The following is a 22,319-nucleotide window of genomic DNA, read 5'->3' as shown; positions in this document are numbered from 1 at the left end:
CCCTCGATTAATGAAGGCCAGTACACCATATGCCTTCTTGACCACATCCTCCGCCTGCGAGGCCGATTTAAGAGTCCTAAGGACCAGGACCCCAAGATCCTTCAGCTCCTCAATACTGCTAAGACTCCTACCCTTGATATTGTACTCCTGCATCCCATTGGTCCTGCCAAAATAGACCACTTCGCATTTATCCGCATTGAAGCCCATCTGCCACTTCTCTGCCCAGTCTTGCATCCTATCTATGTCACGCTGCAACTTCTGACATCTCTCCAGACTATCCACCACACCACCAACCTTTGTATCATCGGCAAACTTACTAACACATCCCTCCACTTCCTCATCCAGGTCATTTACGAAAATGACAAACAGCAAGGGTCCTAGAACAGATCCCTGGGGCACTCCACTGGTGATCGACCTCCATGCAGAAAAAGACCCATCCGCAACCACTCTCTGCCTTCTGCAGGCAAGCCAGTTCTGGATCTACAAGGCCAAAGCCCCTTGGATCCCATGCCCTCTCACCTTCTCAAGAAGCCTTGCATGGGGGACCTTATCAAGTGCCTTGCTGAAGTCCATGTAAACCACGTCCACCGCTCTTCCTTCATCAATGTGTTCAGTCACATTTTAGGCTCGTAAGGCACGACCTGCCTTGACAAAGCCGTGCTGACTATTTCTGATCATTCTAAACTTCTCTAAATGCTCATAAATCTTGTCCCTCAGAATCCTCTCCATCAACTTACCAATCACTGAGGTCAGACTCACTGGTTGGTAATTTCCCGGGCTATCCCTGTTCCCTTTCTTGAAATTAGGAACCACATCCGCAATCCTCCGGAACCTCTCCCGTCTCCGTTGACGATGCAAAGATCATCGCCGGGGCTCTGCAATCGCTTCTCTCACCCCCCACGGTAACCTGGGGTACATCCCATCCGGTCCCGGCGACTTATCTATCTTGATAGAAATTAAAAGTTCCAACACATGATAGAGAATAATGAAGATTTTCCAAAAACTGTAATTAATGCAGAGCAACTTGTTGTAATAACTATCACTCGGGAGAGGCTATTGAATAAACTAATGGGATTAAAGGCAGATAAGTCTCCAGAACCTGATGGCCTGCACCTAGAGTATTAAAAGAGGTGACAGCTGAGATAGTGGATGCATTGGTTGTGATATTTCAGAATTCTTTTGATTTGATTAATGGCTGGGGTGCGTGGGGTCCTTGATTATGTTGGCTGCTTTTCCGAGGCAGTGGGAAATGTAGACGGAATCATTGGAGGGGTGGCTGGTTTGCGTGATGGACTGAGCTTTGTTCACAATCCTTTGTAGTTTCTTGCTGTTTTGGTCAGAGCTGGAGCCATACCAAGTTGTGATACATCCAGAAAGAATGCTTTCTATGGTGCATCTATAAACATTGGTGAGAGTCATAGTGGACATGCTGAATTTCCTTAGCGTCCTGAGAAAGTAGAGTCATAACAGAAGAGTCGTCATAGGAGATCTGATAGGTGAGCAGGACAGAGTTAAAGGTGGGATTCATTTGATGTATGATGAGCACGATGACGGTGATTTAAAAAAGCCATTGATCATGGAGGAGATGTTGCTGCCTATCCTTATTGGCTGCGGTCTATGGGTTAGGAAGTGTAGGATCCAGTCGCAGAGGGGGGAGCTGAGCCCCAGGCCACAGAGTTTGGAGATGAGTTTGGTAAGAATAATGGTTCCTTGGATTCTGGTAAGAATTCATTGGATTCTGGTATGGTTCAAGTGGATTGGAAAATGGGAGAAAGGCAAAAAGTAGGAAACTATAGGCTGGTTAGCTTGACCTCTTTGGTGAGGGAGTTGCTGGAATCATGAAGGATGAGATGAATGAGCATTTGGAAAGACAAAGCTCAATCCACCATTGTCAGCATGGTTTTATGAAGGGTAGGTCATGCTTGACAAACTTGCTTGAGTTCTTTGAGGACAAAACCAGTGAAGTGGATCATGGGGAACCTGTCAATGTGCTATATCTAGACTTCCAGAATGTGTTTGATCCAGTTAGGTGTTTGGGCTACATAAAAGACTGATCCAGAAGGTGAGATCGCAGGTGATTGGGGTAGGAGTACTAGAATGGATTAAGGATTGGCTGACTGACAGAAAACAGAGGGTCAGGATAAATGTGTCCTCCGCTGGCTGGCAAAATGTAACTAGTGGGGTGCCGCAGGGGGTCAGTCTTTGGACCTCAACTATTTACAATCTACTTACAAGCAGGGAGAGAATGTATAGATGGATGTAGATAGGGTAGGAGAATGGGCCAAAATTTGGCAGATGGAGTTTAGTGTGGATAAGTTTGAGGTTATCCATTTTGGCAGAAAAAATAGCAAGGGAAATTATCACCTAAATGGAGAACTGATTCAAAACGCATCTCGGCAGAGGGATCTGGGTGTCTGTGTTCATGAATTGGTATGCAGATACAGCATGTAATAAAAAAGGCAAATGGAATGTTCGCATTTATTGCAAAAGTAGAGAAGTGTTGTTGCAGTTATATAAGGTGTTGGTGAGCCCACATTTAGACTTTTGTGTCTAGTTTTGGTCTCCTTATTTGAGGAAGGTTCTGGTGGCATTGGAAGCAGTTCAGAGAAGGTCCAGCAGATTGATTCTAGGGATGAAGAGATTGATGTATGAGGTGAGATTAAACAGTTTGGGCTTGTACTCGCTGGAGTTCAGAAGGATGAGAGGGGATCTGATCAAAGTATATAACATTTTAAAAGGGATTGATAAAGTAAATGTAGACCAAATGTTTCCCCAGATGGGGCAATCTAGAACAAGAGGTCACAGGTATAGGTTCAGAGGTGGCAGATTTAAAACTGAGGTGTGGAGGAACTATTTCTTGTAGAGAGTGGTGAATTTGTGCAATTCGCTGCCCCATAACATGGTGGAGTCTGAATCATTGAATGATTTCAAGAAGGAGATAGATATATTTCTTATATAAAAAAAGGAGAAGGGGAACTGGTGGAGAGGTGGATTTGAGACCAGGGAGAGATCAGCTATGATCTGATTGAATGGCGGAGCAGGCTCGAAGGGCTGAATTTGCCGACTTCTGCTTCTAATTCCTATGTTCCTAATGGCTGTATTTTGTTTTCAGAGCTTTTTTTTTTAATTGGGGGATGGGAAAATGGAGTGATTTCAGGAAGGATGTTGGTGGTCGTGAAGAACCACCTAATGATAATGTCTGCATGGAATTAGATGAAACATATTAAACAAAGGTGGCAAAATTGAATATCACATGTATATCATTTTTCTTGTATAATATTGCTTGTTTCTTTAACTTATTTGGTAGACTACTGCTGTCTAAGTTGTCTTCACAAACACTATTCAGATGATGGCTTGATGTCTCTTTGCTTAAAGTTGTGGTTGCATTCTTAAGATCATGACTTGAAGTGAATAAATGTAAATAAATCATAGATTCACATGGGAATCACTGTTAAAACTGGAGTTAGGTTCTTTTAGACATTTGTTCTTTTGGACATTTTTCACCTGGAAAAGAAAATGTTCAAGTTGAAATACTGCACCAAACATAGCAGAAATAACAAAAATCGCTAAATTTAAAACCAATACTGTCATTAGCAGAGGGGAGGGGTGGGTGGTTCTGTCTGGCCAGGTGGATGGAGGGGGCAGCCGGGTCTGGCGGTCATGGTGGAGTTGGGATCTGTCAACTGGGAGTAAGATGTTTATGGAGGGATTTGCTTGGGCGTCATGTGTGAGCAGGATGCATTGTAAGTTTGGGTCTTGTTATATAAATAACTACTACTTTTGTTGCCACACTATTTATGGTGCTGGTCCAGTTCAATTTCTGATCAATAGTAATCCCCAGGATGTTGTTCTTGGGATTCAACAATCATAATATCATTGAATGCCAAGGGAAATATTAGATTCTGTCTTGTTGGAGATTTTCATTGCCTGACTCTTGACATTGTAAGATGTAAAATCCATATGGATGGAGGTAAAAAAATAACAAAAGGAAGAAGACATTGGTGGGAGTCTGTAGGGCCCTAACTGTAACAGTACTGTAGGATGGAGAGTAAATCTGGAGATAATAAGGACATGTAAAATCACCCACTAATTGTGGGTGATTTTAATTTTCATGTAGATTGGGAAAAACAAATTGGCAGAGGTAGCCATGAGGAAGAACTTATATAATCATAGAATACCTACGGTGCAGAAGGAGCCATTCGGTCCATCAAGCCTGCACCAACAACAATCCTATCCCCATAACTCCACATGTTCACTCTGCTAATCCCTCTAACCTACACATCGCGGGAGAATAAGGGGCAATTTAGCGTGGCCAATGCACCTAAACCACACATCTTTGAACTGTGGGAGGAAACCAGAGCATCCTAAGGAAAGCCACGCGGACACAGGGAGAATATATAAACTCCTCACAGGCAATGAGTGACCCAAGCCAGGAATTGAACCCAGATCTCTGGAGCTGCGAGGCTGCAGTGCTAACCACTGTGCCATCATGCTGCCCAGAGTGTATTCGGTTCGGTTTCATAGAGCAATATGTTGTGGATCCAACCAGGGGTCAGGCTTTTTTAGATTTGGTTGTGTTATGAGACAGGTTTGCTAAACAATCTCAGAGTAAAAGATTCCCGAGGAAGCAGTGACCATAGCATGGTAGAATTTAGCATTCAGTTTGATCGTGAAAAACATGGTTCAGAAACAACTGTGTTTAAATAAGGGTAATTATAATGGAATGAAGGCAGTATTGGCTGGACTGGACTGGGAAAGGGGTTTAGCTAAAAAGACAGTTGATTAGCAATGGGGGATATTTTTGAAAATAGTCATGGCTCAATAAAAATATACCCCAGTGAGAAAGAAGGATTGTAGGAAGGGGATAAATCAACCATGTAAATTAAGGATAGTATTAAACTGAAAGCAAAAACATAGAATGTGGCAAAGTTTGATGGAAAGCCAGAGGATTGAGAAAGTTTTAAAAAAACAACAAACGATGACCAAAAAAGAAAGAGGGAGAAGATGAACTATGAGTATTAATTAGCAAGTAATATAAAAATGGACAGCAAGAGTTTATTTAAATATATAAAAAGGAAGTTACATAACAAAAGAGAGTTAGAGAACAAAGAGATCTAGGGGTACATGTTCATAGTTCCTTGAAAGTGGAGTCACAGGTGGACAGAGTGGTGAAGAAGGCATTCAGTATGCTTGGTTTCATTGGTCGGAACATTGAATACAGGAGTTGAGATGTCTTGTTGAAGTTGTACAAGACATTAGTATGGCCACACTTGGAATACTGTGCACAGTTCTGGTCACCCTATTATAGAAAGGATATTATTAAACTAAAAAGAGTGCAGGAAAGATTTACAGGGATGCCACCAGAACTTGATAGTTTGCATTATAAAGAGAGGCTGGATAGACTGGGACTTTTTTCTCTGGAGCATAGAAGGCTGAGGGGTGACCTTATAGAAATCTGTAAAATAATGAGGGCACAGATCAGCTAGTCAATATTTTTTCCCAAAGGTAGTGAAGTCTAAAACTAGAGGGCATAGGTTTAAGGGGAGAGATACAAAATTGTCCAGCGGGGTAATTTTTTACACAGGGGGTGGTGAGTGTCTAGAACAAGTTCCCAGAGTTAGAGTAGAGGCAGATACAATTTTGTCATTTAAAAAGCATTTAGACAGTTACATTGGTAAGATGGGTATAGAGGGATGTGGGCCAAATGCGGACAATTGGGATTTTAAAAAAAGTTGGCATGGACAAGCCGGGTCAAAGAGCCTGTTTCCATACCGTAATCCTCTATGGCTCTCTATGACTCTTGAGTGAGAGGCCAAAGTGAACATAGGCCCCTTAGAGAACGAGAAATAATAATGGAGAATCAGGAAGTAGCAGAGGAGTTAAAAAAGAACTTCACTTTAGTCTGCATGATGGATGATACTAATAACATTCCAAAAATACTAAATCAAGGGGCAGAGTCGGGTAGGAAGTAAATATAATGACAATCACTAGAGAAAAAGTACTAAGGAAACTAATGGGGCCAAAGGCCGATTAAATCCCATTTACCTGAATAATTCATCCCAGGATAGCAAAGGAAATAGCTACAGAGATAATGGGTACAGTGGTCATAATCTTCCAAGAGTCCTTAAATTTTCAAAGTCCCAGAGGATTGGAAAATCGTCAATGTGCCATATCAGAACATAAGAACTAGGAGTAGTAATAGGCCACCTAGCCCCTCGAGCCTGCTCTGCCATTCAATAAAATCATGGCTGATCTTTTTGTGACTCAGCTCCACTTACCCGCCCCCTCACCATAACCCTTAATTCCTTTACTGTTGAAAAAATCTATCTATCTTTGCCTTAAAAATGTTCAATGAGGTAGCCTCAACTACTTCACTGACCAGGGAATTCAACAGATTCACATCCTTTGGGTGAAGAAGTTCCTCCTCAACTCAGTCCTAAATCTGCTACCCTTTATTTTGAGGCTATGCCCCCTAGTTCTGGTTTCACCCACCAGTGGAAACAACCTCCCTGCTTCTATCTTATCTATTCCCTTCATAATTTTATATGTTTCTATAAGATTCCCCCTCATTCTTCTATATGCCAATGAATATAGTCTCAGACTACTTGGTCTCCCCTCATAAGTCAACCCTCTCAACTCAGGAAACAACCTAATGAATTTCCTCCCCACTTCTCCAGTACCAGTATATCCTTTCTCAAGTAAGCAGACCAAAACTGTGCACATTACTCCAGGTGTGGCCTCTCCAGCACCTCATTCAGTTGCAACATAACCTCCCTGTTTTTAAACTGCACCCCTCTAGCAATAAAGGACAAAATTCCATTTGCCTTCTTATTTGCTTGCTGTGCCAGTAAACCAACTTCTTGCGATTCATGCACAAGGACACCCAAATCCGTCTGCATAACAGCATGCTGCAATTTTTTTACCATTTAAATAATAGTCCATTTTGCTGTTTTTCCTACCAGAATGGATGACCTCACATTTACCAACGTTGTACTCAATCTGCCAGATTCTTGCCGACTCTATTAAACTATCTATATCCCTCTGCAGACCTTCAGCGTCCTCTGCGCACTTTGCTGTACTACTCATCTTAGTGTAGTCTGCAAACTTTGACACATTATACTTAGTCCCCAAATCATTTATGTAAATTGTAAACAACTGCGGTCCCAACATTGATCCCTGAGGCACACTACTAGCAACTGATCGCCAACCAGAAAAACGCCCATTTATCCCCACTCTTCGCTTTCTGTTGTTTAACCAATCCTCTATCCATGCTAATACATTACCCGTAATACTGTGCACCTTTATCTTATGTAGCAGCCTTTTGTGCGGCACCTTGTTGAATGCCTTCTGGAAATCTGGATCACCACATCCATCAATTCCCTGTTGTCCACTGTGCTCATAATGTCCTCAAAGAATTCCTGTAAATAAGTTAAACATGACCTGCCTTTCATGATCCCATGCTGCATTTGCTCAGTGGAACAATTTCTATCCAGATGTCCTGTGTTGAAGAGCAGAGGGATCTTGGGGTCCGGGTCCATAGGACTCTTAAATCAGCCTCGCAGGTGGAGGATGTGGTCAAGAAGGCGTATGGTGTACTGGCCTTCATTAATCGAGGGATTGAGTTTGAGTCGGGAGGTAATGCTGCAACTTTATAAGACCCTTGTCAGACCCCACTTGGAGTACTGTGCGCAGTTCTGGTCGCCTCACTATAGGAAGGACGTGGAAGCTATTGAAAGGGTGCAGAGGAGATTTACAAGGACGTTGCCTGGATTGAGAGGCATGCCTTATGAAGATAGGTTGAGGGAGCTGGGACTCTTCTCCCTGGAGAGACGAAGGTTGGGAGGCGACCTGATAGAGGTTTATAAGATGTTGAGAGGAATAGATAGGGTGGATTCTCAGAGGCTATTTCCCCGGGCTGAAATGGTTGCTACGAGAGGACACAGATTTAAGGTGCAGGGAAGCAAGTACAGAGGAGATGTTAGGGATAAGTTTTTCACTCAGAGGGTGGTGAGTGAATGGAATCGGCTGCTGTCGGTGGTGGTGGAGGCAAACTCGCTGGGATCTTTTAAAAGACTTCTGGATGAGTATATGGGATCTAATGGGATTGGGGGTTATAGATAGGTCTATGGCTTGGTAGGTATAGAAGTGATCGGTGCAACTAGTGGGCCGAAGGGCCTGTTTGTGCTGCAGTGTTCTATGTTCTATGTCTCGCTATTTCTTCCTTGATGATAGATTCAAGCATTTTCACGACTACAGAAGTTAACTGGCCTATAATTACCCACCTCTGTCTGCCTTTTAAACAGTGGCGTCACATTTGCTGTTTTTCAATCTTCCAGAGTCCAGCGAATTTTGGTTAATTGCCACATGTGCATTTGCTATTTCCCCAGCCATTTCTTTTAAGACCCTGGGATGCATTCCATCAGGGCCAGGAGACTTGTTTACCTTAGCTCCATTAGCTTGCCCAACACTACTACGTTAGTGATAATGACCATTTCTAGGTCCTCACCTGCCATAGCCTTCTTATCATCTATTTTTAGCATTTATTTGTCTCTTCCACTGTGAAGACCAACAAAAAACCTGTTCAATGTCTTGGCCATTTCCACATTTCCCATTATTAAGTCCCCTTTCTCATCCTCTAAAGGACCAATGTTTACCTGAGCCACTCTTTTTCATTTTATGTATTTGTAGAAACTTTTGCTATCTGTTTTTATATTGTGAGCTACTTTACTCTCGGCTACCTTACTTTCCTTTGTTTGTTAACCTTTAAAGATTTCCCAATCCTCTAGATTCCCACTAATCTTTGCCACTTTGTATGCATTTTCTTTCAATTTAGTACCTTCCTTTATTTCCTTAGATATCCATGGCTGATTATTCCTTTTCCTACAGTCCTTCTTTATCGATGGTATATACTTTTGCTGAGCACTGTGAAAAATTGTTATGGAAGTTCCCCACTGTTTCTTAATTGTCCCATCATAAAGTCTTTGCTCCCAGTTTACCTAGCCAACTCCTCCCTCATCCAATTGTGGTCCCCTTTGTTTAAGCATAAGACACTGGTATTGGATTTTACCTTCTCACCCTCCATCTGCATTTTAAATTCAACCATACTGTGATCACTCCTGAGCGGATCCCTAACTGAGACATTAATTACTCAAAAAAGGAGAGAGACAAAAAAACAAGTAACTATAGGCCAGTTAACTTCTGTAATTGGGAAAATGTTAGAGTCCATTATAGAGGATGAAATAGCAGAACATTTAGAAATGCACAATATAATCAAGCATAACCAGCATAGACTCATGATGGAGAAATCATGCCTGAAAAATTTAACAGAATTGACTGCCAAACTTGGCTGCGACCCTGCCCCCTCCCAATCCACGTGGCAAGATAGAACCACCCATCCCAACTCAACACAACATCCCAGGCTCAGCCCGACTGGATGCTCCCTTCCAGCCCCTGGCCATGGTGATATCAAGAAGATAGATAAAGGAGAATCAGTAGATATAATGTACTTGGATTTTCAAAAAATGTTCAATAAGTTACTGCATAAAAGGCTATTAATAAGATAAGAGCCCGTAGAAACATTGAAAATAGAAGCAAGATCAGGCCACGTGGCTCTTCAATTCCACCATTCATTTTGATCATGGCTGAGCATCAAAATCAATATCCTGATCCGGCCTTCACCCCATATTCCGTGATGCGTTTAGCACAAAGAGCTATATTTAATTTCTTCCTGAAATCAGACAACGTTTTGGCCTGAACTGCATTCTGTGGTAGTGAATTCCAAATATTCACCCCACCCTCTGCGTGAAGAAATTTCTCCTCACTTCAGTTTGAAAAGTTTACCCCCTTATCCTCAAACTATAACCCCTAGTTCTGGACACCCCACCATTGGGAACATTCTCTCTGAATCTACCCTATCTAACCCTTTGAGAATTTTATAAGTTTCTATGAGATCCTCCCTCATCTTCTAACCTCCTGTGAATACGATCCTAACTGATTTAGTCTGTCCCCATATGTAAGACTTGCCAACTCAGGATTCAGCCTGGTAAACCTTTGCTATACTCCCTCTATCGCAAGGATATTCTTCCTCTGTTAAGGACCCAAAACTGCATACAATACTTCAGGTGTGGCCTCACTAATACCCTATACAACAAACAAAGAACAATACAGCACAGGAAACAGGCCCTTCGGCCCTCCAAGCCTGTGTCGCTCATTGGTCCAACTAGACCATTCCATTTGTATCTCTCCAATCCCAATCTGCTCATGTGACTATTCAGGTAAGTCTTAAATGATGCCAGTGTGTCTGCCTCCACCACCCTACTTGGCAGTGCATTCCAGGCCCCCACCACCCTCTGTGTAAAAATACGTCCCTCTGATATCTGAGTGATACCTCGCTCCTCTCACCTTGAGCTCGTGATCGTCACCTCCGACCTGCGAAAAAGCTTCCCACTGTTCACCCTAAAAAACCTTCTCACTGTTCACAATTGCAGCAAAACATCCCTATACTCAAATCTTCTCGCTATGAAGTCCAACATATCATTTGCCATCTTTACTGCCTTCTGTACCTGCGCGCTTGCTTTCAACAACTGATGCATGAGGACACCAGCGTCTTGCTGAGTATCCACTTCTCTCAATTTACACCCATTCAAATAATAATCTGTTTTTCTATTATGTTACCAAAGTGGATAATCTCACATTTATCCACATTATATTGCATCTGCCTATCTAAATCATGCTGAAGCATCTCTGCATCCTCCTCGCAGCTCACCCTTCCACCCAACTTTGTATCATTTGCACATTTGGAGATAATATTCAGTTCCTTCTTCCAAATCATTAATATATAATGTGAACAGTTGGAGTCCCAGCACAGATTCATGTGGAACCTCACTAGTCACTGACTGCCAATCAGAAAAAGACTAATTTATGCCCACTCTTTGCTTCCTAACTGCTAACCAGCTTTTTATCCATCTCAAGACATTACCTGCAATCCCATGTGCTTTAACTTTATATTGTAGTTTATTATGTGAGACCATGTCGAAAGCCTTCCGAAAGTCTAAATAAACCACATCTATTGGTCCTCCTCAGTCAACTCTATTATTTATATTCGCAAAGAATTCCAATAGATTTGTCAAGCGTGATTTCCCTTTTGTATATTCATGCTGACTTGTCTGATTATACCATTGCTTTCCAAATGCTGAGTTATGGAAATTTTGATAATGGATATGACTTCCCTAGTACTGATGTTAGGCTTGCTGTTCTATAGTTCTCTGTTTCCTCTCTACCACCCTTTTTGAATAGAGGCCTAACATTAACTACCCTCCAATCTGTAGGAACCAGTCCAGAGTCCAAAGAATTTTTGAAAATAATCACCAATGGATCTACAATTTCCAGAGCCACTTCCTTAAGTACTCTGGGATGAAGATTAAAAGGCCCTGGAGATGATCTTTCTCTGCACCCTAGCTATGATTATAACGCTATATTCTGCACTCTCTTGCTTCCTTCTCTATGAATGGTATGCTTTGCCTGTATAGCATGCAAGAAACAATACTTTTCACTGTTTGCTAATACATGTGACAATAATAAATCAAATCAAAGATTTATCTAATTTCAGTCAAAAGATATGCTGGTTTGGTGCATTGGCCATGCTAAATTCTCCCTCAGTACACCTGAACAGGCACCGGAGTGTGGTGACTAGGGCATTTTCACATTAATTTCATTGCAGTGTTTAAGTAAGCCTGCTTGTGACACAAATAAAGAAACATTAAACTTAAAAAAATTTTCATTTCCCATACCATTATAGTTACCTTTATTGAGATTCAGGACTTTGGTCTCAGAATCAACTTATGCACCTTGACAAAGAATTCTACCATATTATGATCACTTGTCATAGAACATCACAGCGTAGTACAGGCCCTTCGGCCCTCGATGTTGCGCCGACCAGTGGAACCAATCTAATGACCCTCGAACCTAAACTATTCCAATGTTATCCATATGCCTATCCACTGACCATTTGAACGCCCTTAAAGTTGTCCCCCACGGTTCTCTCACAAAACTAGAGTGCCAATTAAACCTTTTTGATTGCACAACACCCAGTTGAAGATAGCCTGTTCCCGTACGGATTCCAGAAAATCGTTCCGTACGCACTCCAGAAATTCCTCCTCTATTGTACTGTGACTCATTTGACTCTCCCAATCTATGTGCAGATTAAAGGTGCCTATAATCACAGCAGTGCCTTTAACACATGCATCTTTGATTTCTTGTCGAAGGCTTTACCCAACATTACCACTACAGTTTGGTGGTCTGTATACCAAGGTTTTTTGCCCCTTGTTGTTTCTTAACTCAATATCTTCTTTAATCAACAATGCAACTCCACCATGTTTTCCTTTATGTCTGTCCTTCTTAAACACTGGATAATCCTTAATCTTTAGTTCCAATCTTTAATCACCTTGGAGCCACGTCTCCGTAAAGCCAACCATACCATACCCCTTTACATCTACCTGTGTAACTGTTTTGAATGCTCCAAGCATTAAGTTACAAAACTGTAAGGTGATCTCTTTTAATGTTTCTTGTCCCGTTCCTATGAGTTTTTACTCTGTCCTTGACTTCTTTGCCTATCACTTTCCTTATTCTACCTATTGTCTTTTTCTCTTGTCCTGAATTTCCCCTGCTCTGAACCCTTGCAAAGGAGACCAAACTACAAAGATTGTCCCAGATGTGGTCTCAACATGGCCCTGTGTTGCTGCAGTAAAACATCCTTGCTCCTGCACTCAGATATAGGATAGGTTGAGGGAGCTCGGTCTTTTCTCGTTGGGGAGATGAAGGATGAGAGGTGACCTGATAGAGGTGTATAAGATGTTGAGAGGGGGCTAGATGGCCTACTCCTGCTCCTATTTCTTATGTTCTTATGGGTGGCAGATTACCTTCCCTAAGGGATGTTAGTGAAACAGTTTTTTTTCTGACAATCAATAATGGTTTCATGGTCACCAGTAGTACCTTCATTCTAGACTTTTTTTATGGAATTCAACTTACACCATCTGCCTCGGTGGGATTCGAACCCGGGTGCCCAGAACATTAGCTGAGTCTCTGGATTAATAGTCTAGTGATAATAACACTGGGCCATCACCTCCCCTTCACAATTGTTTTAAGTATTGATTCCTAGGTGTATTAAGATGGCACCAAACTTCGACTTACCTCTAGAGTCTGCTTTCCCAAATTACTGCAGCTGTCTCTTTATCTGAGTACTATATCTGATTTTCCCTTGAATTTTCCAGAACAGTATGTTGTTCAGTTTCTTGGTCTCTGTTTCCTTAACTTCAGTCTTCCATGACATTATTTCTGTCTCAATTCCATTGTTGTTGGATTATACCTGGTCCTTTTGAGAAGTCTGACACTTTGCAGCCTCCTTTATCTTGTCCAGCTTTTCTTCATCTTGCAGAACTGTGAGGTGTTCGTTCCCCACCTTCATATCTATTTTGATTGTTTGTTCTTAAATTTGATTGCTTTGTCCTAAATAGCATTATTTTTAAGGTAGCTTGCTAACAGCACAGGCAGATAATGGGGAACCTTTGGATGTGGTACATCTGGACTTCCAGAAGGTGTTTGACTAGGTGCCACATAAAAGGCTGATCCAGAAAGTGAGATTGCAGGATATTGGGGTAGAATACTAGATTGGATTGAGGATTGGCTGACTGGCAGAAAGCAGAGGGTCAGGAAAATGGATCCTTCTCTGGTTGCTGAACTGACTAGTGGGGTACCACAGGGGTCAGTCCTTGACCTCAATTGTTTACAATCTATATAAATGACCTGCAAGCAGGGACAGAATGTAACATAGCAAACTTTGCAAATGATACTAAAATAGGTGGGAAAGCAGGCAGTGAAGTTGGGATAAAGATTTTACAGACAAATATAGAAAGGGTAGAATAGGCCAAAATTTGGCAGATGGAGTTTAATGTGGACGTTATCCAGTTTGAAAATGTAGAAAGGCAAATTAGTACCTAAATGGAGAGTAGATTCAAAATGCTTCTGGGCAGAGGGATCTGGGTGTCTTTATTCATGAATAGCAGGAAGTCGATACGCAGGTGCAACACGTAATAAAAAAAGCAAATGTATTGCATTTAATGCAAAAACACAAGTATAAAAGTAGAGAAGTGTTGTTGCAATTGTATAGGCTGTTGCTGAGCCCACATCTGACGTATTGTATGCAGTTTTGATCTCCTTATTTGAAGAAGGATGTGGTGACACTGGAGGCAGTTCACGGGAGGTTCACCAGATTGATTCCAGGGCTGAAGGAGTTGACGTATGAGGAGAGATTAGACAGTTCGGCTTATACTCGCTGAAATTTAGAAGGATGAGAGGGGATCTGATAGCGGTATATAAAATACTAAAAGGGATTGATAACGTAAACATAAACCAAATGTTTCCTCTTATAGGGCAATCTGGAACAAGAGGTCACAGGTATAAACTCAGGTGATAGATTTAAAACTGAGATGAGGAGGAACTACTTCTTGCAGAGGGTGGTGAATTTGTAGAATTTGCTGCCCCATAGCATGGTGGAGTCTGAATTATGAAGTAGATAGATATATTTTTGATTAAAAAACAGGCTAAAGGGATATGGTGGAGCAGGCGCAAAGGGCTGAATTGCCTATTTCTGCTCCTACATCCTATTCCTGTCCCACTTTGTCTTTATCCAAGTCTCTACATTGATTTGTTGGCTGCACTTTTTTTCTCTTCAGACTTCGAAATCCCCCTTCATCTTATTCCTACTCACGCCCACACCCCTCTCCATCCTCAACAGTTATACGATTGGCCTAAAGAACAAAGAAAATTACAGCACAGGAACAGGTCCTTCGGCCTCCAAGCCTGCACCAACCATGGTGCCCGACTGAACTAAAACCTTCCCTTTCCGGGGACCATATTCCTCTATTCCCATCCTATTCATGTGTTTGTCCAGATGCCCCTTAAAACTCACTATCATATCTGCTTCCACTGCCATCCCCGGCAGCGAGTTCCAGGCACCCACCACCCTCTGTGTAAAAAATTTATTTTGTACATCTCCTTTAAACCTCGCCCCTCAAACCTTAAACCTATGCCCCCTAGTAATTGACTCTTCTACCCTGGGAAAAATCTTCTGACTATCCACTCTGTCCATGCCCCTCATAATCTTGTAGACTTCTATCAGGTTTCCCCTCAACCTCCATCGTTCCAGTGAGAACAAAGTTTCTCCCACCTCTCCTCATAGCTAATGCCCTCCAAACAAGGCAACAGCCTGGTAAATCTTTTCTGTACCCTCTCCAAAGCCTCCCCATCCTTCTGTGGTGACTAGAATTGAACACTATATTCCAAATGTGACCTAAGGTTCTGTAAAGCTGCCAGTTTTTAAATTCAGTGCCCCAGCTGATGAAGGCAAGCATGCCCTATGCCTTCTTGACTATCTTTGCCACCTGCGTTGCCACTTTCAGTGAACTGTGTATCTGTACAGCCAGATCCCTCTGCCTATTCATGTTGCAACTGTACACAACTCTGGTGCGGCCGCACTTGGAGTATTGTGTGCAGTCCTGGTCCCCACATTATAGGAAGGATGTGGAGGCTTTGGAGAGGGTGCAGAGGAGGTTTACCAGGATGTTGCCTGGTATGGAGGGGAGGTCCTATGAGGAGAGACTGAGGGATTTGGGGTTGTTTTCGTTAGAAAGAAGGTGGCTAAGAGGGGATCTTATTGAAACATATAAGGTGATTAGAGGTTTAGATAGGGTGGACAGTGATAGCCTTTTTCCTCGGATGGAGAAAGCTAGCACGAGGGGGCATGGCTTTAAATTAAGGGGGGGGTAGTTATAGGACGGATGTCAGGGGTAGGTTCTTTACCCAGAGGGTGGTGAGGGATTGGAATGCCCTGCCTGCTGCAGTTGTAAATGCGCCTAGTTTGGGGGCGTTTAAGAGATCCGTGGATAGGTTTATGGATGGAAAGGGATTGGTTTAGGTTAGAGGGTCATTGTTTTTTAACTGGTCGGCGCAACATCGTGGGCCGAAGGGCCTGTTCTGCGCTGTAATGTTCTATGTTCTATTAATACTCTTAAGGGTTCTGCCATTTATGGTATATTTCCTATCTTTATTAGACCTTCCAAAATGCATTACCACAAATTTGTCTGGATAAAACTCCACCGGCCATCTCTCCGCCCAAGTCTCCAACTCATCCATATCCTGCTGTATCCTCTGATGATCGTCATCGCTATCCATAAATCCACCAACCTTTATGTCATCCGCAAACTTACTAATCAATCCAGTTACATTTTCTTCCAAATCATTTATATATATTACAAACAGCAAAGGTCTTAGCACCTTTGGAACACTATTTGTCACAGCATATTTCTGTGCTGCAAAAATTCTATAATTTATTTAATCTGAAGAATTTTATTAGAATACAGAATATTGTAGAACAAAAAAACTTGCACAGAACTTCAATTAAAATGCCACTGTAGTTTGCAACTTGTAAGGAGAACTGGCAAAATTAAAATTTCAATTGTAATGCAATTTAAAGGCCCAAAGTATACTATAAATTATCTTCCAAAGTGTCAATCTTTTTGACTGAACAAATAAACTAAGTCAAATTAACTGAGGGACAAATGAAAAAGAGCAGCTCCCAAAAAGAAGGGAACCATCCAAAACTAAAAACAAATCAGAAAAGAAACTTAAGACATGAAACCAAAATGTGGTTAATAGGGTCAGTAATACACACTAGCCCCTGCAGTGCCCAACAAGCATGGAAGGCCTCAACGGTGCCCTCATAAGAACATAAGAAATAGGAACAGGAGTAGGCCATCTAGCCCTTTCAGCTTGCCCTGCCATTCGATAAGATCATGGCTGATCTGAAGTGGATCAGTTCCACTTTCTCGCTTTCCCCCCATAACCCTTAATTCCCTTGTCTATCAAAAACCTATCTACCCGTGACTTAAATATATTTAGCGAGGTAGCCTCCACCACTTCAATGGGCAGAGAATTCCAGAGATTCACCACCCTTTGAGTGAAGAAGTTCCTCCTCAACTCTGATCTAAACTGCACCCCCACCTTATCTTGAGGCTGTGCCCTCTAGTCCTGCTATCCTTTCTAAGCGGGAAGAATCTCTCTACCTCTACCCTATCCATCCCTTTCATTATCTTACACGTCTCTATAAGATCCCCCCTCATCCTTCTAAACTCCAACGAGTACAGACCCAGTCTATTTAGTCTCTCTTCATAGTCCAACCCCCTCATCTCCGGTATCAGCCTAGTGAACCTCCTCTGCACTCCCTCCAAGGCCAATGTATCCTTCCGCAAGTGCGGCGACCAAAACTGCACACAGTACTCCAGCTGCGGCCTCACCAGTATCCTGTACAGTTGCAGCAAGATCTCCCTACTTTTATATTCTATCCCCCTCGTTATAAAGGCCAGCATTCCATTCGCCTTCTTGATCACCTGCTGCACCTGCAGACTGGGTTTTTGCGACTCGTGCACAAGGACCCCCAGGTCCCTCCGCACCGTAGCATGCTGCAGCTTTTCGCCCTTTAAATAGTAATCCCTCCTACTATTATTTCTGCCAAAGTGGATAACCTCACACTTGCTAACATTATCGAACATCGTACGCTCCCTCTCTAGGAACACCCAACTGTGAATATAGTTGCAGTAGAAGCAGACAATTGGATCGGATGACCCCTTCGGCTGCTCACTGCCTGGACCTGTTGGTGGCAAGTTTGGCCAGACCCAGGAGCAGAATCACGAAGAGGTCCTCTGCCTTCCCTGCCCCCACCCCCTCCGCACAGGTGCCCGTAGATCAGGAGCATGGGACTGAAGTGCAAACAAAGCATCAATAAAAGGTCTTTAAGGTAATTGAAAAGGGAGTGCAGCCTGTAACACTGAACAAGGACATGGTCCATGGACTCCCCAAGTCTTCGAAAGAATCCTGACTAAAATTTTACAAAGCATAACGTGATTCTACAAGAGTAATTGAGATAATTAGCAGAATAGTTCAAAGTACATTGCACATCAGTAGGGACTGATCTTGGACCTTCAACAGGTTTGTAATAGCAATTCTCCATTCTACGTTTTGATTCTACATCGTTGAATTGAACTTGTATTGGACAAATAGTGGACAGGTAGACTAGTAGGGGAGCACTTTGCCAAAGCAAAATATACAATGTTAAAATGTGGTGTATCTATGGTTACAATTGTTTCACATGTAAAGGTGAATTTACTATCCATTTTTTAAAATGTTACACAAATGGTGGTGTAGCACTTATGTTGTTTTATTTAATTACAGCAAGCCCTCATACCAAAGGTAAGCGCCAAAGCTGAAAAAGTGCCTTTCTCTGGTATGGCAGGGGGTCGAAGAGGGCCCAGCCGAGCATCCTACTGCAGAACACCACTCAATGAATCTGGAACATTAGGGGGCTCTAGCTATTCCACCAGCTCACCCATTACAGGAGTGCGATCAAGGACAAGGTAAAGAGCTTCCTGAAGGAGGGAAAATAGTATGTTATTCCTGAAAACATATCTAGTGAGTAGCAACTGACTCATCTAATTTCTTCTTTACAGATTTTGATTGTCTGTCAGGAAGTGAAACACTTACAAAATCTTATCTTTAACTTACAGAAGTAGAGTTTCAGTACAATTTCATTGTTTATAAAGCAAAATCTACTTTTATAAAAATTACTTCATCTCGTGACTCCTTGCTGATTTTATATGTGAGCAATGCAGAAGGTCTGATAACTCCTTAATTTTTAATTATGTTTAAATGATTTTAAAGTACTCACCTACTATTATTGAAATCTGCTGTTGGACATGTAAAATAGAACAAATATACAGAACAGTTCTTCACTAACTTATTCATTGAAATAAACCTTGGATTTGGATGTTGAAAATCGCTTTCCTATTCTGGCCCACCCTCCTTTGGCAATCCATTTTTGCCCTTCTGAAGGCTGGTAAACTTCCCTGGGAGCATAGGCTCCTCTTTTTGTGCTATGTTCCTGTAAACCTCTTTCGTCAGAAATCCCGAAAAAGGGAATCCCTTCTGCTGCATTTCTTGATGAACTTGTGGTCATTGCATCATTCAGAATACAAGGAGGTCATTGTGCCAATCTGCCCCTTTGAAAGAACTGTGCAGTTAGTTCCATTTCATGCTCTTTCCTCACAATCCTGAGAATGTTTCTTTGTTTGCAGAATACATCCACTTCCCTTTTGAAGGTACATTTGAATTTGCTTTTATCATCATTTTGGACAAATAATTCCAGAGCATCATATGTATTGATTAAATTTATGCAAATTCCTCTCTAGCCTCCCACAACGTCCTGGGATACACTTGATCAGATCCTGGGGATTTATCTGCTTTGATGCGCTTTAAGACTTCCAGCACCTCTTTCTCTGTAATATGTACACTTACCAAGACATCACTATTTATTTCCCCAAGTTCCCTAACATTATTGCTTTTTTCAACAGTAAATACTGATGAGAAATATTCATTTAGGATCTCATCCATCTCTTGTGGATCTGCACATAGATGACCTTGTTGATCCTTAAGAGGCCCTACTCTCTCCCTTGTTACTCTTTTGTCCTTTATGTATTTGTAGAAGCTCTTTGGATTCTCCGTTGCCTTAATCTGCTAAAACAATCTCGTATCCCCTTTTTGCCCTCCTGATTTCTCTCTTAACTCTACTCCTACAGTCCCTCTTCAGGGGATTAGCTTGATCCCAGCTGCCTGTGCATGTCATGTGCCTCTTTCTTTTTCTTGACCAGGGCCTCTATATCCCGAGTCATCCAGGGTTCCCTATTTCTGCCAGCCTTGCCCTTCACTGTAAGAGGGATATGTTTACCCTGAACCCCGGTTAACACACTTCTGAAAGCGTGCCACTTACCAGATGTCCCTTTGCCTTCTCACAGAGTCCCCTAATTAACTTTTGAAAGTTCCTGCCTGATACCATCAAAATTGGCTTTGCCTCAATTTAGAATTTTAACTTTTGAGCCAGACCTATCATTCCCTATAGCTATCTTAAAACCAATAGGATTATGGTCACTGGGCCCAAAGTGATCCCTCGCTAATACTTCTGTCACCTGCCCTTCCTTATTTACCAAGAGGTGGTCAAGTTTTGGCCCCTCTCAAGTCTAGCCATCCACATACTGAATGAGAAATTCCTCCTGAATACACAACAAATTTCTCTCCATCCAACCCTCTAATACAATGGCTGTCCCAGTCCATGTTGGGAAAGTTAAATTCTCCGACTATTACCATTCTATTTTTCTTGGAGCTACCGGTAATCTCCTTACGTAAATGCTCCTCAATTTCCCGTCAACTATTTGGGGGCCTATAGTACAACCCTGTCAAAGTGATTGCCCCCTTCTTATTTCTCAGTTCTACCCATATAGACTCAGTGGCCAAACCCTTGAATATATCTCCTCTCAGTGCAGCCGTGATACTTTCCCTGATCAAAAGTGCAATTCCCGCTCTTCTCTTACTTCCTGTTCTATCTTTCCTATAGCATCTGTACCCTGGAATATTGAGCTGCCAGTCCTGTCCATTCCTTAGCCATATTTCAGTAATTGCTATAATATCCCAGTCCCACGTATCCATCCATGCCCTGAGTTCATCTGCCTTTCCTGTCAGGCCTCATGCATTGAAATCTGGAAATCCTTTGCTTTCTGTCTTGCTTTTGCCTGATCTGTCTGATACTAAAATTACTGACACTCCCTTTACTACTCAATGTGCTATCTAATTTCTGTGCTGTCTTCAAACTTCTCTTCTATCTCCCTACTGCTGTGGATCCCAACTCCCTGCCAAACCCTCCCAAGCGGCTCTAGCAAATCTCCCCACCAGAATGTTAGCCCCCTCCAGTTCAGATGTAATCCACCCCTCTTGAACAGGTCAGCCCTTCCCAAGAAAAGATCCCAGTAATCCAAAAATCTAAATCCCTGCCCCCTGCACCAGTTCTCAAACCAGGCATTCATTTGTCTAATCCCCCTATTCCTACTCTTATTAGCACGTGGCAGCGGTAGTAGTCCTGAAATCTTCGAAGTCCTGCACTTCAGCTTTCTGCCTAAGTCTATATTGTAAGAAGTCTGACAACACCAGGTTTAAGTCCAACAGTTACCATCTGTGCTGTTATATGCTCTGTCTGAAGCCAGAACTCTCCATTCACCTGATGAAGGGGCAAACCCCGAAAGCTTGCGAGTTTACTATCAAATAAATCGGTTGGACTTAAACCTGGTGTTGTCAGACGACTTACTGTGTTTACCCCAGTCCAACGCCGGCATCTCCACATCATAACTCTATATTCTCATTTCAGACTTCATCCCTTTTCCTACCTATGTCGTTGGCAGTAATATGTACAACGACCTGTGGCTGCTCAGCCTCCCCTTTAAGAATGTCCTGCAATCCTCAGAGACATCCTTGACCCTGGCATCAGGGAGACAACACACCATCCTGGAGTCTCGATTGCAGTCACAGAAATGCCTATCCGTGCCTCTAACTAGTGAGTTCCCTATTACTACTGCTTGCTTGCTCTTTGCCTGACCCTGTCCCACAGCAGAACCAGCATGATGTCACAGGCCAGGCTGCTGCTGGTATTTCCCCCTGACAGGCTATCCTCCTCAACAGCATCCAAAGCAATATACCTGTTTGAAAGGGGAATAGGCACAGGAGACTCCTGCACTATCTGCCTGCCTCTCCTGGCAGTCACCCACCTACCTGTCTGAACCTATGGTGTGATAACCTCCCTGCAACTAGTGTCTATCACACTCTCTGCCTCCTATATGCAACTGGACACACTTCCTGCAGACGAAGTTGTCAGGGAAACATGATTGCTCCGTAATTGCCCACATCTGGCAGCAGAAGCATATCACTGCCCCTACGCAGGCAAAAGGATAAAAGAATCTCAACTCACCTTTCCCTTGCTTGTGGGTCCTCCTACCAACTTTTCTTTTGGTTAGAGGAGGTAGAGAGGGAAACACTGAAGTAGTGTTCGGGGTTTAACTGTCCCTTCTCAGCAGCTCCTCCGCAAACCCACCTTCTGGTCGCAGTGACTGCACTTATGCAAATGTGACCTGTAATCACCTTTGCTGCTCGGCTGCCCTCAAAGAACATTACAGCACAGGAACAGGCCCTTCGGCCCTCCAAGCCGCACCGACCATGCTGCCCAACTTAACTAAAACCCCGTACGCTTCCGGGGACCATATCCTCTATTCCCATCTCATTCATGTAGTTGTCAAGAAGCCCCTTAAAAGTCACTACCATATCCGCTTCTACTACCTCCCCGGGCAACAAGTTCCAGGCACCCACCACTCTCTATTTAGAAAATCTGCCTCGTA

General features: G+C 42.6%; 1 protein-coding gene across 2 annotated transcripts in view; it reads left to right on the top strand.

Moving 5' to 3' along the window:
- Positions 1 to 22,319, top strand: part of tmem39b (transmembrane protein 39B) — a 119,616-nt gene that overhangs the window by 3,125 nt on the left and 94,172 nt on the right. For both annotated transcript variants that reach the window (XM_080211481.1, XM_080211482.1), the window contains exon 2: positions 18,283 to 18,464. In XM_080211481.1, the coding sequence (XP_080067607.1) occupies positions 18,337 to 18,464 (128 nt within the window). In that variant the 5' untranslated portion in view covers positions 18,283 to 18,336. The remainder of the gene's footprint in view (positions 1 to 18,282; positions 18,465 to 22,319) is intronic.

Source organism: Carcharhinus amblyrhynchos, chromosome 24, assembly GCF_965287045.1.
Source record: "Carcharhinus amblyrhynchos chromosome 24, sCarAmb.v2.hapA, whole genome shotgun sequence".
In the NCBI taxonomy this organism is placed as follows: Eukaryota; Metazoa; Chordata; class Chondrichthyes; order Carcharhiniformes; family Carcharhinidae; genus Carcharhinus; species Carcharhinus amblyrhynchos.
This window is presented reverse-complemented; position numbering and strand designations above follow the sequence as displayed.